Source organism: Branchiostoma belcheri, unplaced genomic scaffold (genome assembly GCF_001625305.1).
Source record: "Branchiostoma belcheri isolate BF01 breed outbred unplaced genomic scaffold, Haploidv18h27 scaffold97, whole genome shotgun sequence".
Classification (NCBI taxonomy): Eukaryota; Metazoa; Chordata; class Leptocardii; order Amphioxiformes; family Branchiostomatidae; genus Branchiostoma; species Branchiostoma belcheri.
Genome location: NW_017804653.1, coordinates 228,574 through 242,814, shown reverse-complemented (window position 1 = coordinate 242,814; position 14,241 = coordinate 228,574). Strand labels below are relative to the sequence as shown.

The 14,241-nt window shown below is 37.2% G+C and overlaps 1 protein-coding gene across 3 annotated transcripts in view; it reads right to left on the bottom strand.

Annotated features, from left to right (window-relative positions):
* Window positions 1-14,241, bottom strand: part of LOC109461891 (electrogenic sodium bicarbonate cotransporter 1-like) — a 46,326-nt gene that overhangs the window by 27,973 nt on the left and 4,112 nt on the right. For 2 of the 3 annotated variants that reach the window (XM_019758362.1, XM_019758364.1), the window contains exons 4-6: window positions 3,163-3,274; window positions 2,020-2,157; window positions 221-362 (exon numbers count right to left, since the gene is read on the bottom strand). In XM_019758362.1, coding sequence (XP_019613921.1) covers window positions 221-362; window positions 2,020-2,157; window positions 3,163-3,262 — 380 coding nt within the window. In that variant the 5' untranslated portion in view covers window positions 3,263-3,274. The remainder of the gene's footprint in view (window positions 1-220; window positions 363-2,019; window positions 2,158-3,162; window positions 3,275-14,241) is intronic. The other variant, XM_019758363.1, reaches the window with a different exon arrangement.

Below are 14,241 nucleotides of genomic sequence, written 5' to 3'. Positions count from 1 at the left end.
CACAGCATAGGGGTTCAAATCACAGCATAGGTGTCCAAATCACAGCATAAGGGGTTCAAATCACAGCATTGGGGGTCCAAATCACAGCATAGGGGGTCCAAATCACAGCATAAGGGGTTCAAATCACAGCATAGGGGTCCAAATCACAGTATAGGGGTCTAAATCACAGCATAGGGGGCCCCTACACTTAAACAGCCTGTTGAGAAGACTGTACATGTACCTGGCACACTCCTTCCATTCCATCTCCATGTCCTCTCCCATGTGCAGTTCCTCCATCTCAGTGAAGATGGTGGGAGTCTCCTTCTTCTCTGTCTCGTCATCTCCTCCAAGGATGAACTGTACACGCTGGCTGGGAGGGGTGACTACAGAGAAACAACACAGACTTTTATCAGACAACACATTAAAGTTGACTGAGACAACACATTAAACTATACTATAACATCAGGGCATTACAACCATCCCTCAACAGAGACGGGGGGCGCCACAGACTTTCTGCAACCTATGATCCACTGCTCATGGTGTCACGTGTGTTATCTGTGTGACGTCACGGAAGCGGTGGATTGTTCATTCCTTGACAAAGACTGGAGTTGTACAGTCGAAAATTTGGGTGAGTCCAATTTCTTGTGTTGGAAATTACAGTTTAAACATGCTGCATAATGACTTCTACCAACACAGATGAAGTTTCAAGATAACATTAAACTACACATTGCATTTCTACTATGTAAGATCACAAAACCCACTCATTATGCAGAACATGGGACTATTCATTATCCACTGCCTTCAAAGAAGAAGTCAATTCTCATATTAGCAAGTGTAGTAGTAGAAGTATATTTTTTATTAAGTTTTTTTTCTTTGTTCCCTATTATTGTATTATCTTTGACTCTGTACATTGACAATAATTGTAACAAATAAAGTATCTACAAACATTAAAGATTTTAAAAAAAGCTCACAAATACAGACAAACTCAGCTTGTTTTGGGACTATTTCAAATGCTTCAATATGCTATGAAATGGCAGTAAAACTCAACATCATACAGATTTCCTCATGAAGAATTTTTTTTTCATTTTGTTGCCTTGTAATTGCTTTGGATGCCTTTGAATAGCGAGACATCCTAAGTCTTAAATTTAATTCAAGTCTCACGAGACACTAAATATATTATTATTTTTTCATCAGCATTCAGGTATGGTTCAGAGCTGTATGTGGTGTAAAGGTACAGTTACGTAAAACAATTGTAGCTTTCCAGTTAATAATTGATACAGAAGGACGCTTGCTTTATATGTTGGGTACATACACCACCCCCAAATGTAAACCAAGCCTGTACCATACTGTACATAGTGACTGTTAACATGTGACCACAGCATGACTGGACAACTGTATCTCTAAACAAATATCATGTCCAAAATCCTGATTATTCAACTGACAAATGAACACCTTGTCCAGTATTCAAAAAGGTTTAAATTTCTTAAAAAGCTGGTTGCCACTGAAAGGCAACACCCGGTAACCATTTTTTAGTGTCTCTGTCATCCTTGAATGCCAAAATAAGGATAGTCTTAAATTTGTTTTTTCCGAGCTTCCATTTAAACAAACTTTGAATTAATTTCCCATTCTGTAAGTTTTTTTTCCTCCCAACAAGCTATAATTTTAGTAATTTCAATCAAGGAGCATCTTTTGAAAATTAGAATCCAGTCTTGGACTCTTTTCCTCTATCATTATTAATGATATAATATAATTATTATTTCTTCCTGTAACATCCTACAACCTTTCTCTCAGAAAAAAAACTATAGCTGAAAACCCCATTATTAATAATAAAAATCATATATAATCTACTGGAAAGCAAGTCATTCCATGAAATCATCCAATAATGACCGAGAGCATATTCAAGTGACATCATCTAACACCTTGTCCATATAGATACCCTATATAAGCATTTAAACGCATGATAGCTCAAGCAAAATTGGAACACTTAGAGATCTTCTTATTAAGTACTCTTTAATAACAATGCAGCATCTTATTTCCGACCTGGAGGTGTGGGAACGTTGTCCTTATTGTCCTTGTCGTTCTTCCTGTGGCTCTTGTGGTGGCCATTTTTACCGCTACGTTTTTTCTGGTGTCTGTGTTTTAGCGGGACATGTACACCTACGTAGACATTCTTGTGACCTAAGAAGAAAAGAAGAGAAAAAAACATGAAATTTCTTATCAAACCATTAGGATACTGAGTTAGCTGCAAATATGTCAAGTACCAAATCAAAAGCGTAAACAAACTGTATGAATGAATGCATCACTTGAAGTTAACAATGCTAAAAAAAACATCCAAAAAACACAACAATTCAGACCAATTCTTAAAACCATGCCTAGAAGTCTACTATGGTATTCTAAGTACCCAGTACTTGTTGGCATATACGAAAGGACCAAAAACAACACTGTATCGTATTACTACGCTCACACTTCACCATTACATGTAGTGCACCAACTTGGTTTAACTTAAGACATGCTAATAGTTCAGAACTGCCAGATTTTTTTTCCAAAAAATTGCATCTTTATATCCATTAGATGAAAGGTATCTCAGTGGTCTAAGTATCTTGTTGGGGCAAGACTAATTATAGTAATACATCTTTAGCAACAAATTGTCAACAAAAACATTATGAAAATGTCATAAAAGATATCAAAACACCAGTAAGTATTATCTTTGAGAATTTCCAGTACTTTTTTTTAATTTTAACGGAGTGGTTCAATGCAAGGCCTATACAACCACTTCTCGGCATTGAACTAGAAATATGAGAGAAACATGGCTATGTCAAGAGATGGCGGTGAACGTTTGATTTGAAAGCCTGTAGATTGTAGGTTGGTGGGAAACACTTGTCAGGGAGGGAATTCCAAAGCTTGGCCGTACGGGGAAAGAAACTGTCACTGTAAAAAGATTGCGAACAAGGAATTTGGACGGTGAAGTATTCATTCAAAGCATCTGTTGTTATTGTTTTTTATAAGTACATGGCAAACAATAATAAACTCAGCAAACAACTTGGCCTGTCCTTTCTTACATATCATGAAATATGATTCCATCAAAAGATATGGGCTGTTAGTTCTTCCTACCATAAACAATGTCAACAATGGTAGAATGAAAACGCTAACTTAAAGGTTTAAAGCAACAAGTTGTAGACTTACGGTCAAAGTCGGTGTGGTCCCGGTCAGCCAGTCTGGCCGCGCTGGCGGCTCGAGTGTCCAGGACCGGCTGTTCATCGTAACCGGACACTGACAGGTCCATGGTTCACACCTTCTGTAACAAAGTAACAGGCGGTCAAACAATGTATCTGGTTTCAATGTTGTGGTTCATTTTCTTCTATATCTGTGTCTGTATAGCCGGTATAACCGCCCTTTAGCGTAACACACCAGCTTCTGTATCTGTATAGCCGGTATAACCGCCCTTCAGCATAACACACCAGCTTTGCAGGCACACGGCGCGGCAGCAGCTGGCTATATCACCCCGAACGCCTTGTTACCCCTAACCTTTGAACATCTAACTCCAAACATTGGTTCAAGCTATCTAATGATAATGCCCCTACTGTACTTGGTGACAGCGAGTTCCACTCTGCGATAGTTCTATGGAAGAATGAGTTTTTGAACACCTCAATCCTCAAACTGATACTTGAAAGTTTGACACTATGACAAGACAAATCCATGGTAGAAATCTTCTGCAAGAAAAATAACCTGACCAGGTCATTCTATGCCTTATCTGTTATCATTATCAACGTATTCAAATATGACACGAGGTCTCATGATAAAGTATGATTTGGTTGGTATTTGAACAATCTACACTAGATCCTGGCAATTAGTTGGGTATGCTACAAGCTGTGAATTCCAACATAGGCCACACCAATTTAATTTGTTGGTTCTCGGATTCGCCTCTTCGTTTTTTTCTGATTTGCAAAAAAAAAAAAAAATTTGATTCTGGTCCTGAATCAACTGAAAAATGCTCATATTTTGCCCCCAACAGTTGAGGAAAGTCCTTTTCTTCCTAGTTGTTACAGTTCTCCCATCTATCATTGCAGTGGTTTGATTAAAAGTTTAAAATTCAATGTTTAAATTTTAACCCAGCCTTTTGTGTTGACTTCATGGCTCATTCCGTAGCATTTAAGCCTATAATGGGATGCCTACACCTCTTTTTATTTATTTTTTTTTTCGCCCTGTCGCTTCATATTTTTTCTGAAAAAATCCGAGAACCAACAAATTAAATTGGTGTGGCCATATGCCTAGAAAACAAACTGCCCCTCCACTTTGAATCTGAACAAGACTGTTTTTCGTACACTTTATGACTTCTTATCTTATCAGATAGGTTTTCAGCATACAAAATAATAATTTTTCTTTGACAGCTTTAACTATAGCAAAGATAATGTCTCATTGAATTTCCCCCTTGACAACCAACCCCTTATTTAAAATTAATGGCAAATTGCCAGTTGCAATTACAAATGTATAATATACTATCAAACATACTATATTGAGAGATCAACTATTAGAACTATTGTATAGCCACCTTTCTCTAAGCTTTCTCCCCCTTTTGTTGCAAACTGTACAAGACACGGCTAATTAAGTTTACATGAATGGACCAATCAAAAAGCATTGTTGCTAATGTCATTGCCCTGAATGGATTGCCTGCCCTGAACTGTAAATAGAATCACACAAACAGGTCAAGGGTCACACTAAAACATGTCTAACCTTGTAAAGGTGGTTTACGTAATTTAAAAGGACGTTAACCATTAAACCACTATACCTACACCACGCCTCTTCGGTCTATTTGCATTATACATCTTACGTACGTAAGTATGTACAAAAATAACCCTTTTTACACATGTTATTTATTCGCCACTGACAGAATAAATATGTGCTTTATTGCTTGGCGATATTGCAGTCAAAAACCCTGTCAGTTATGTTTCTAAATTAAAAATCACAGAGGTGAAAATCATCAATCAAAGGAATAAAAAAAAACCTTTCTGGACCTACATAAATGTGCTAGAACTTAGTAGAAGATAAAAAAAATTACACAGTAATCAGTTGTAGAAATACTTTTTTCGCAGTGTTCTGCAATATTGCGGAATGTTAAAATTTTGTTCTGCAATTCAGAAATACTTTCTGCAAATACACACCCACTTAATTCTGCAAATACAAACCCATAGCATGGCATACAAAATTGCATTTTGGCAAGCATTTTAATGCAATTTGAAAAATACATGCAGAATTACTTGTATATTATTTATAGTCAGTAGTAAACACAAAAGCTTTTAAACACTACTGAACCACTAGCCTGATTTTTTCAGTCTGCAATATTACAGATTCCTTAATTTTCTTCTGCAAAATGCTGTGAAAACGTCTCTGCAAAATGCAGACTGCAAATGCAGGGCTCAAAATTCATCTTTGGGAATAGGTGCAGGTGCACCCAACCTAAAACATTGGGTGCACAATTTTTTGGGGGGTGCAAGTGCACCTTATAAGATAAGTTAGAATGTCAACAAAAACTAATTAATATGTACTGTACTAAGTACTAAGCACTGTAACAATGATTTTATTTTTTTCTGACACTTAGACGTTAGGAATATGCTGTATACTACTATAAATTTAACATCTTTACATACGTAAACCTAAGAAAATATTTGGGTGCACTGGTGCACCCACAGAAAATAATTGGGTGCACAGCTCCAAATTTGGGTGCACTAAGGTGCACATGCACCTAGTATTTCAAGCCCTGAAATGGGTATTTCTAACACTGGTAATTATTCTCTGGCATGGTGACAGCCTTGTCTGAAAGGGTAACACGTACAGAATGACAGATATGCAGACCGTTTTAGACGTCCTTGTCTACAACTTATGTCGACCTTGTTCAGAATTTTACAGGGGGTGACCGAGTGTCAGAACTCAACTGATCTGTTTTTGTTAGGAACTCTGTCTGACGTTACTGAAAGTGGATATGGTGATCACACTTCCTAAAATAGCACGTGGTGACTGAATGGTCATTGCAACGGACACTTATTCTTGCTTCAAAAAATACTGACAAAAATATGCCTGCAGGACCAAAAGAAGCTGCCAGGGGGCCTAAATCAACACCATTTCTTCCCAAGTCTCCAAAACTGGATACAATTTCGTAGTACAATGCAAAAATTATGATGATATGGCATGTTTACAACGAGATACAAAAAAACAGACAATTTCACTGCAGTACCCTAGATAGTTGCTAGGAGACCCAGAATAAAACAATTACACCCACCAACATACTAATCATAAATTTTAGTAAATATTATGATCCTCTTGAGTTATGATGTTTATATCATATATGTTTATGAGTTTAACCACAAACTTTACTTAACACTTTATTACTTCTTGTTCAGTTATAAATATATCACATTAACTGTTACTCTCTTCTATATATGCTGATGTTGATAAAAAAAACACACAGCATTTGGGCCTAGGGCACTATCATAGTCAAGGGGCACCATTAGTACATTGCTGGCATACAAATGTCAAGGGCAAGATGCCAGATTGTGGATCTCCCAATTACATACACATCCTTCTGCCAACTGCTGCATTGTATTTACATTTTCTAAGTACGATTTTCTTTGTGGAAGTCAGAATTCATTTATTATAAAGATAAATCTAATAGTCTAAGGTGGTATCATTATTATTAGTTTCCGATATAACTTAAAAAATAATATTAGAAGACAAACAAGAAATGTACATGTGGCATACATACATGATGTAGTATAAATTTGACGAGTTGTAACTTCTATATACTACGTACTACTACATGTAATAGTCAGATGCAAGATTTCTTCCCTATAGTATAGCCCACTGTTTTCTCTTAATGGTCCTCGTACTAAATTTTTACTTTAAAATATTAGAGAAGCAAGGAAATAATTTGGTTTGGCCTAAGTAAGAGTAAAGAAATCCTAGTACAACATATACAGTCATATAAAATGCTTCAAAGTCAACTGGAAAAAATGACATCACTGTTCAACCTTGACCTTCATTTCAGCCAACAGCGGACCAACCATGTGTATGTAGCGTGAACACAAAACGTGAGAATAAACTAATAAGACTAAGACTAGTAGTAAGAGTATCAGATCTAGCATTGGAATGTTGGCTAGCTGCACTTCTATGTATCTGTATCTGTGTCTGTATAGCCGGTATAACCGCCCTTCGGCGTTACACACCAGCTCCTGTAGCTGTATAGCCGGTATAACCACCCTTCGGCGTAACACACCAGCTTCTGAATCTGTATAGCCGGTATAACCGCCCTTCGGCGTTACACGCCAGCTTCTGTAGCTGTATAGCCGGTATAACCACCCTTCGGCGTAACATACCAGCTTCTGTATCTGTATACATATATATAGCCAGTATAACCGCCCTTCATGTAACGCACCAGCTTTGCAGGCACGTGGTGCGGCGGCAGCTAGCTATATCACACCGAACGACTTGTTACACTCAATCTTTGCACATTTAATTGCAGGAGTTGTTTAAAGCTTCCTAGCGATGATGCCCCAACTGTGCTTGGTGGCAACGAGTTCCACTCTACGATAGTTCTGAGGAAATACAAGTTTTTGAACACCTTCATTGTTGCTTGATAACTCTGATATTTGAAGGCATGACTGTTTCTCGTTCTTTTCTGGGCTGGGCTCTGTAACTCCTTAGCTGCACATAACACCATTTGGGAGCTAATCATTAAAAGGGTCCCTGTACAACATGGTACTTTACATTACAGTAAACTTTAAGCAGTCACCAATTGCCAATCATTATGCTATGGGGAGGGAAATGATAAAACTTGTGCTGTTACTGAATAAAAACTCTTTTTATGCAACCATGTGTTTTATTCAGCGGATGTTTCGGTGACCGTCTGTCACCTTCCTCGGGGCAATTCTGACTGGTTCACATTGCACAGCACAGGTGTCGCTGCTTATAGATGCATTCCCAAAGGAAAGTGACAGACGGTCACTAAAATATCGGCTGAATAAAACACTCGGTTGCCTAAACTGTTTGACTTAACTAACCTGATGAAACTGTTCACGGTTGTACGTGGTTCGTAGCGTTACGAAAATGACAGCGATGAGACAAAATTCGACCAGTTTCGACTTTATTCGCCTTTCTCGAGAATGACAGAGAAATGAACCACTCCTACTTTCATACCTTTTTCTGTGTCTCTCTAGTGCAGGGTGCTCTGATTGAATTTAAGATATTGACCAATCAGCATGAAGTATCTCATTTTGCCCTGGTCTAGGCTGGATTCACGGTTATACTCTTACAATTTTATTGAATAGATTATAGACTGAAAAGTACCTTCAAAATATTACTAAATATTTCCAAACCAAATATCATAAACACAGCTACCGGAGTTATGACATTGACATACATTCATACCCACACCACACCCACTCAAAAAATCAAAAACATAACCTTCTTGTTGAAGGTAATGAAAGAAATGACCTTGACCAGACAAGCTGAGGTCATCCAAAACACACTGGGATTATTGGCTTTAAACTGGATATGCTAGAAAATTGATAAACTGATATGCTTTATCCTTTGGGTTTTAATAATAATTCACTTCTTAGGTTCTTTTACTCAGCATTTCTTTCAGCAAAAATATGGAATAATGTTTACTTTCAAGCATCTGTACTTACATGTATTGTATGTTCCTTGACATATGTTTAATGGTGAAAATTCAATTCAATTCGATTGCTCTTAGATTAGGGCATACATGTAACATGTATCCTACTTTATCTTACTGACTTGCACTATCTTATCTCAGTAGATCCAATGTTGAGTGAAGCATATTTGAGGGCACAGATGGAAAATTCACCCTTCAATAGCTTTGAAAGAGGGTGGGTGATTGGGGATACAGAACAACATGTAAGGCATATGCACATTAATTATTGTGCATCAGGTATACAATTGCACAATGATAAAATATAAACTATAATTACAGAAGGAATTGGTGCTCAAGCAACTGGATAAATTTTTTGAAAGCTATCAGAAGGTTAGAACGTATCAAATAGCATCAACCAATTTTCATCAAAATTAGGTTTGAAAAAAATGAAGAAATGCTGAAATGTGGAGCCAACTTTACAAATCTCTATGTGTTATTTGGGTTGAACTATATTCTTTGCAATGTAATATTTGTCAATGAAGCCAACGCACACCTGTGTAAATGTGTTATGTAAGCATAATGCATGTACAAAGTTGAGAGAAAATTTCTCCAAATCAAAAATAACCTTCTGTCTACTGCCAAACCTTGTATGCTATATAATTAGGCCACAGCAAGTAATTTTTATGGATGACATCGGCGCGCATTAAGTTTCGCCTGATTTTGGGAAAACACAAGAAATTGTGTTGCCCTCTGACAGTGGTCACCATGCCGAAAATGGGCAAAGATGTCTGTTGACAAGCCGGAAGGTGGATGGCAGATAACTATGAAGAGAGGAGACAAGAAAAGGCTCTGATTTAATGTTTTGTTTCTTACTTTGATGCAGTGATATTTGATGCTGGCTGTGTATATGTGATGTTCCCAATGAATCAAAACCATGTGTACAATGATTGAGTCCAAATTTCAAAATGTAAGAACCTTGTTTTTTTTGGCCAGCCTTGTTTGTTTTTTTCTCGCCCGCTCGCATTAGATTTGGAGTCTGTAGAGGGTGTCATCCATAAAATTTACTTGCTGTGGCCTTATGGTACAAAAACACAGCCCTAGCAAGACAAGGGTTAAATAATTGGATCCCAAACCTCCAGAGAAATCCAACAGGTCTCAAAATGTCCTCTGGAATTACTTAGTCTCCTATCAGAACACTGTAAATTCATTTATATTTGGGGGGAAATAATTTTGTAGTGGGGAGGCATTTGGGTATTCAAAGTTTATGGTTAGAACATAAGAGAACATCTCTATTGTTTGCTGTGTGATGATTTTGTGGTAGAGGGGTCACCGTGAAAGCCGAGACACATGCACATAAAACCACTGTGAATATTTCAAAATTTACAGTAAACAACACCTGCTGAAGATAGTGCTTCATAGGGGAGGCCTTTACTGAATACATTTAGGCCGATGTGTCAATCTACTCACTAATACATTTCCCATTCTACATACATTGTACTTAGGCCACACCAATTTAATTTCTTGGTTAACGGATTTTTCTAGAAAAATAATGGAGCGGGCGGCCGAAAAAAAAATGGGCGTAGGCATCCTATTATGGCCCAAAATGGTACGATAGGAGCCATGAAGTCAACACACCAGGCTGGTTCAAAATTTAAACAATGAATTTTGAACTTTTAATGATACTATGGCATTGAAAGATGGAATAACTGTAACAACTAGGAAGAAAAGGACTGTTTTCAACTGTTCAGGGCAAAATATGAGCATTTTGCAGTTGATTCTGAATTTTTATTTTTATTTGCAAATCAGGAAAAAATGAAGCGGGCGAATCCGTTAACCAAGAAATTAAATTGGTGTGGCCTTAGAATTTTCTAAACCTACCTTTGAGGTAGACCAAATACTAGTACTACATGTACATGTAGGTGATAAATTCAGTATGCATGCAAAAAAACAAGATCAAAAGAAACTTTGAGTGTTTTAAGCTGTGCTATCAGTTGTTAAAGTTTCTTGGTGATAAGGGTGACAAGCAATATTTCATTGACAACAGTCTTTATTTGAGGTACGCTAAGTCCGTGTGTACCCTACGATATAAAAGGCAGGGATCTCCCCAGAAATTTAGGACAGAATGGAGGAGGGTGCGAAATATCGGTAAATTTGACCAAAGAACCCTGGAAAAGGGTGTAAAAACACTAGTTTTGAAAATTAACAGGGTGGAGCTGAGATAAGGACTGGGTGGAGGAGCTCCACTGCTCCATTGTTTAGGGAGGTCCCTGAAAGGAAAATATAATGCATAACACATTGTGCAAAATATCTGGTTGCCCAGTTGCCCCGGGCAACCAAATTTTACTTGGGGCAACCTATTTTTGAACCTAGGTAGCCCAGTGTGCTACCTGAATTTTTAAGATACCCCCCCCCCCCGCACAAAATCATGCCCACTTGGCTTGCACCACTGTATCCGGCACATGCTTTTTAATTTTAGGTATTAATGGCTATTACTAGTATCAGTTATCTAAAGGCTGTTAGAAATATTGTCAAAGGCTTATGTATGTAACATTACTTAATTTGAGGAAAGTAGTAACTTATGGGTGGGGCAACCTAAAATTCTGATGGGCAACCTAATTTTTGCTCAAAAAAGTATTTTGTACACTGTAACACTTCAAAATCATTTCTAGCGATTCCTATAATGGAAAAGAATATACGGCAGTCGTTGATAGCATTCAAAATTTCCGGTTTCATGTATCTACATGCAAGTGCCGTATATATTCATAATCATAGGCGTAGAGCATATCATCAGTATTCCATACGGTACTTTTAATTTCATCTAGCCTTTAAAATACAGGAAGGCAATTGTCCTTCCTGGACAGTTTTAAATGCAGGTCACTAACCATCAAGGGTAGAATATGTATGAATGAGGTATTATCATGCATAGAAAATTGCCCATTAACTGGATCTAGAGTTTTCTAGTGTTGCGTATGATAGCCATCATGCCCTAAGTGGTGTCATTGAAGGTTATGGAGCCCCTGCATTGTCCTTGAATCCCTTGTAAAAAATACATAAAATCTAAATTCTACACAGGGCAACAACCTTAGGCCACATCAATTTAATTTCTTGGTTAACGGATTCGCCTGCATCATTTTTTTCTGATTTGCAAAAAAATAAAAAATTCAGAATCAACTGCAAATGCTCATACATGTATCTTGCCCTGAACAGTTGAAAACAGTCCTTTTCTTCCTAGTTACAACTTGCAGTTTTTCCATCTTTCAATGCAGTGGTATCGTTAAAAGTTCAAAATTCATTGTTTAAATTTTATATCGTACCATTTTGGGCCATAATAGGATGCATAGGCCTGTTTTTATTTTTATTTTTTTCACCCGCCTGCTCCATTATTTTTCTAGAAAAATCCGTTAACCAAGAAATTAAACTGGTGTGGCCTAAGTTAAGTGTCCTGTTAAAGTGACCTGCAGGCCACAAGCTAAAACTGACACCACTGCTTAACATGGGATAACCTCCTCAAAGGGTAAAATAACAAAAAGAACCTATTACAAAAGCAGTAATACGATACGGGTACGTTGGCCCCATATATAGGAGTATCAGCTTTACAGCTATGGCTAGATTGAGGAAAGATAAATTTGACAACCATCAACACTAAAATTCGTTGCCAACAGAAGATAGAATTCAACTTGGGAAGAACCAAATGTACTTTTTAGTAGAAACTTCTACTAAAACTATTTCTTGAAACAAAAATTGATCCAATGATGATTATACTTAATTTCATGATACTATATGAATATAAATATAATCTTGTAAACAGTTTGCAGAAAATTTGACCTCTGGTAATAGCATTCAGGAAATAACTTGTATGACCTTTATACCGTCAAGCTTCAAGCATACGTGCACAAGGTGACTTTGACAGAATGAGTCAGCAATACACTCTACATGTCTGAAAGCACATACAGGGCAAAATTAAACTGTGATTGCAAGTAGTGAGACAATTTGTCAATGGCAAGACTGATATAGCACTCATTTTTAAAGGCGAGTACATGTACTTATTGGAAACTGATAATGTTATACTAATTTGATAGCATTTCAGATTTCTTCATGCATAAATTCAAAGGATGGTGTGACACTGTTCTATGTAGCAAGCAGTATCTTTCCATTACTTGACAGAATTTTGCTGTCCAGACCAGATCTATGCATGCATCAAAAAAATTCTGCGCATGCAGTGCCTACAAGTATTCCCAAAAATGAATTTTGAGCCTTGCTAACTATAGATAAAAATTCCAGCACCAAGATTTTACTATCTTCTAACCTAAAACGGTTATTCAACAACCTTTCAAGCAACTTGGCTACAAAGTGTTATAAATAGATTTTGAAGTACAGCGGTATGTAGTGCCAGTCCCCGTGTCAATTTATTGTTTTACAGTTGGGTTTACCCATGCGGTTTTATTGTTATTGTGGTTGACACACTGTCAATGACTGACCGTAGTTCAAACTCTAGCTGCCCTGTCAAGATTCCTTAAGTGGGACCACTGCTTGGAGGAAAAGGTCAAGGCATTATGCAATCTTAAACTTTAAAGCAGCAAAACTGGAAATATTCTGAACCAGATTGCGAGGTATCAAAACTGGAAGTTCTGCTGCAGTACCAACAAAAGCCGCCAGGGGGCCCAAAATCAAATCATTTCTAGGTCTCATCAAGACCTACCCACCTACCAAGTTTCATGACACTGCATATTAAGCTTCTTGAGTTATGCTGTTCACAAACGGACAAACGGACAGACGAACAAACGCTACTGAAAACATAACCTTCTTGGCGAAGGTAATAAAGAAATCTTTGTGATATTGACACATACTGTTTCACATTAGCCCATTTCAATCAGTATTCCATACTTTGGGCATTGAAAACTACAGAAACAGGCCCCCTTTATTTTCTGGGTGGTACCCTAAAATCAGCCCAGGACCTTTCCAGTAACCATTTTCCATCAGAATTTTTGGAATTCTTGCTCCATGAGTGTTAATATATAATACATTGGAAGTAGTGTAGTTTCAACTCAGTGTGTAGATAAGTGACTAGAATATTGGCTTTGAAAACCGGTGCTCCAAGCCATAAAAACTGCATTGAATACCTTTAACATGTTCTTTTGAACTCCTTCCATAGTGACAGAAACATGAACAAACTTGACAGTTTTAAAAGTGTAAGTTCTTGTTTATGGAGACTTCTTATACAAAACATAGTCCTGATTCTAAAATTGAAACTTCACAACATTTTCAACATAGGGTTAGCAGTGCCAAAAGACTTTCGCAAAATTAGAATAAAGGGCTTTGAAATTTGCCTAACAAAATGCAAGAAATAGCATTTTTGAGGGTCAAACACTACAGTAAAAATTTCAACTTGCAAATACCTTAAGCATTAAAGGCTTACTACTACCATGCAACTTGAATTTTATGTAACTAAAAGATGCTTCTGAAAAAAGTACTTTGACAAGTTGTTATCTATTTACAGCATGTAGACAGTGTGCAGACCATTTTCTTATCTAAAGACTGTAATCTGAAATATGCAGGCCATGTTACTGGGCTAGACTTTGCTTACAATTAACTGAACATTTATCTATCATCACAACTAA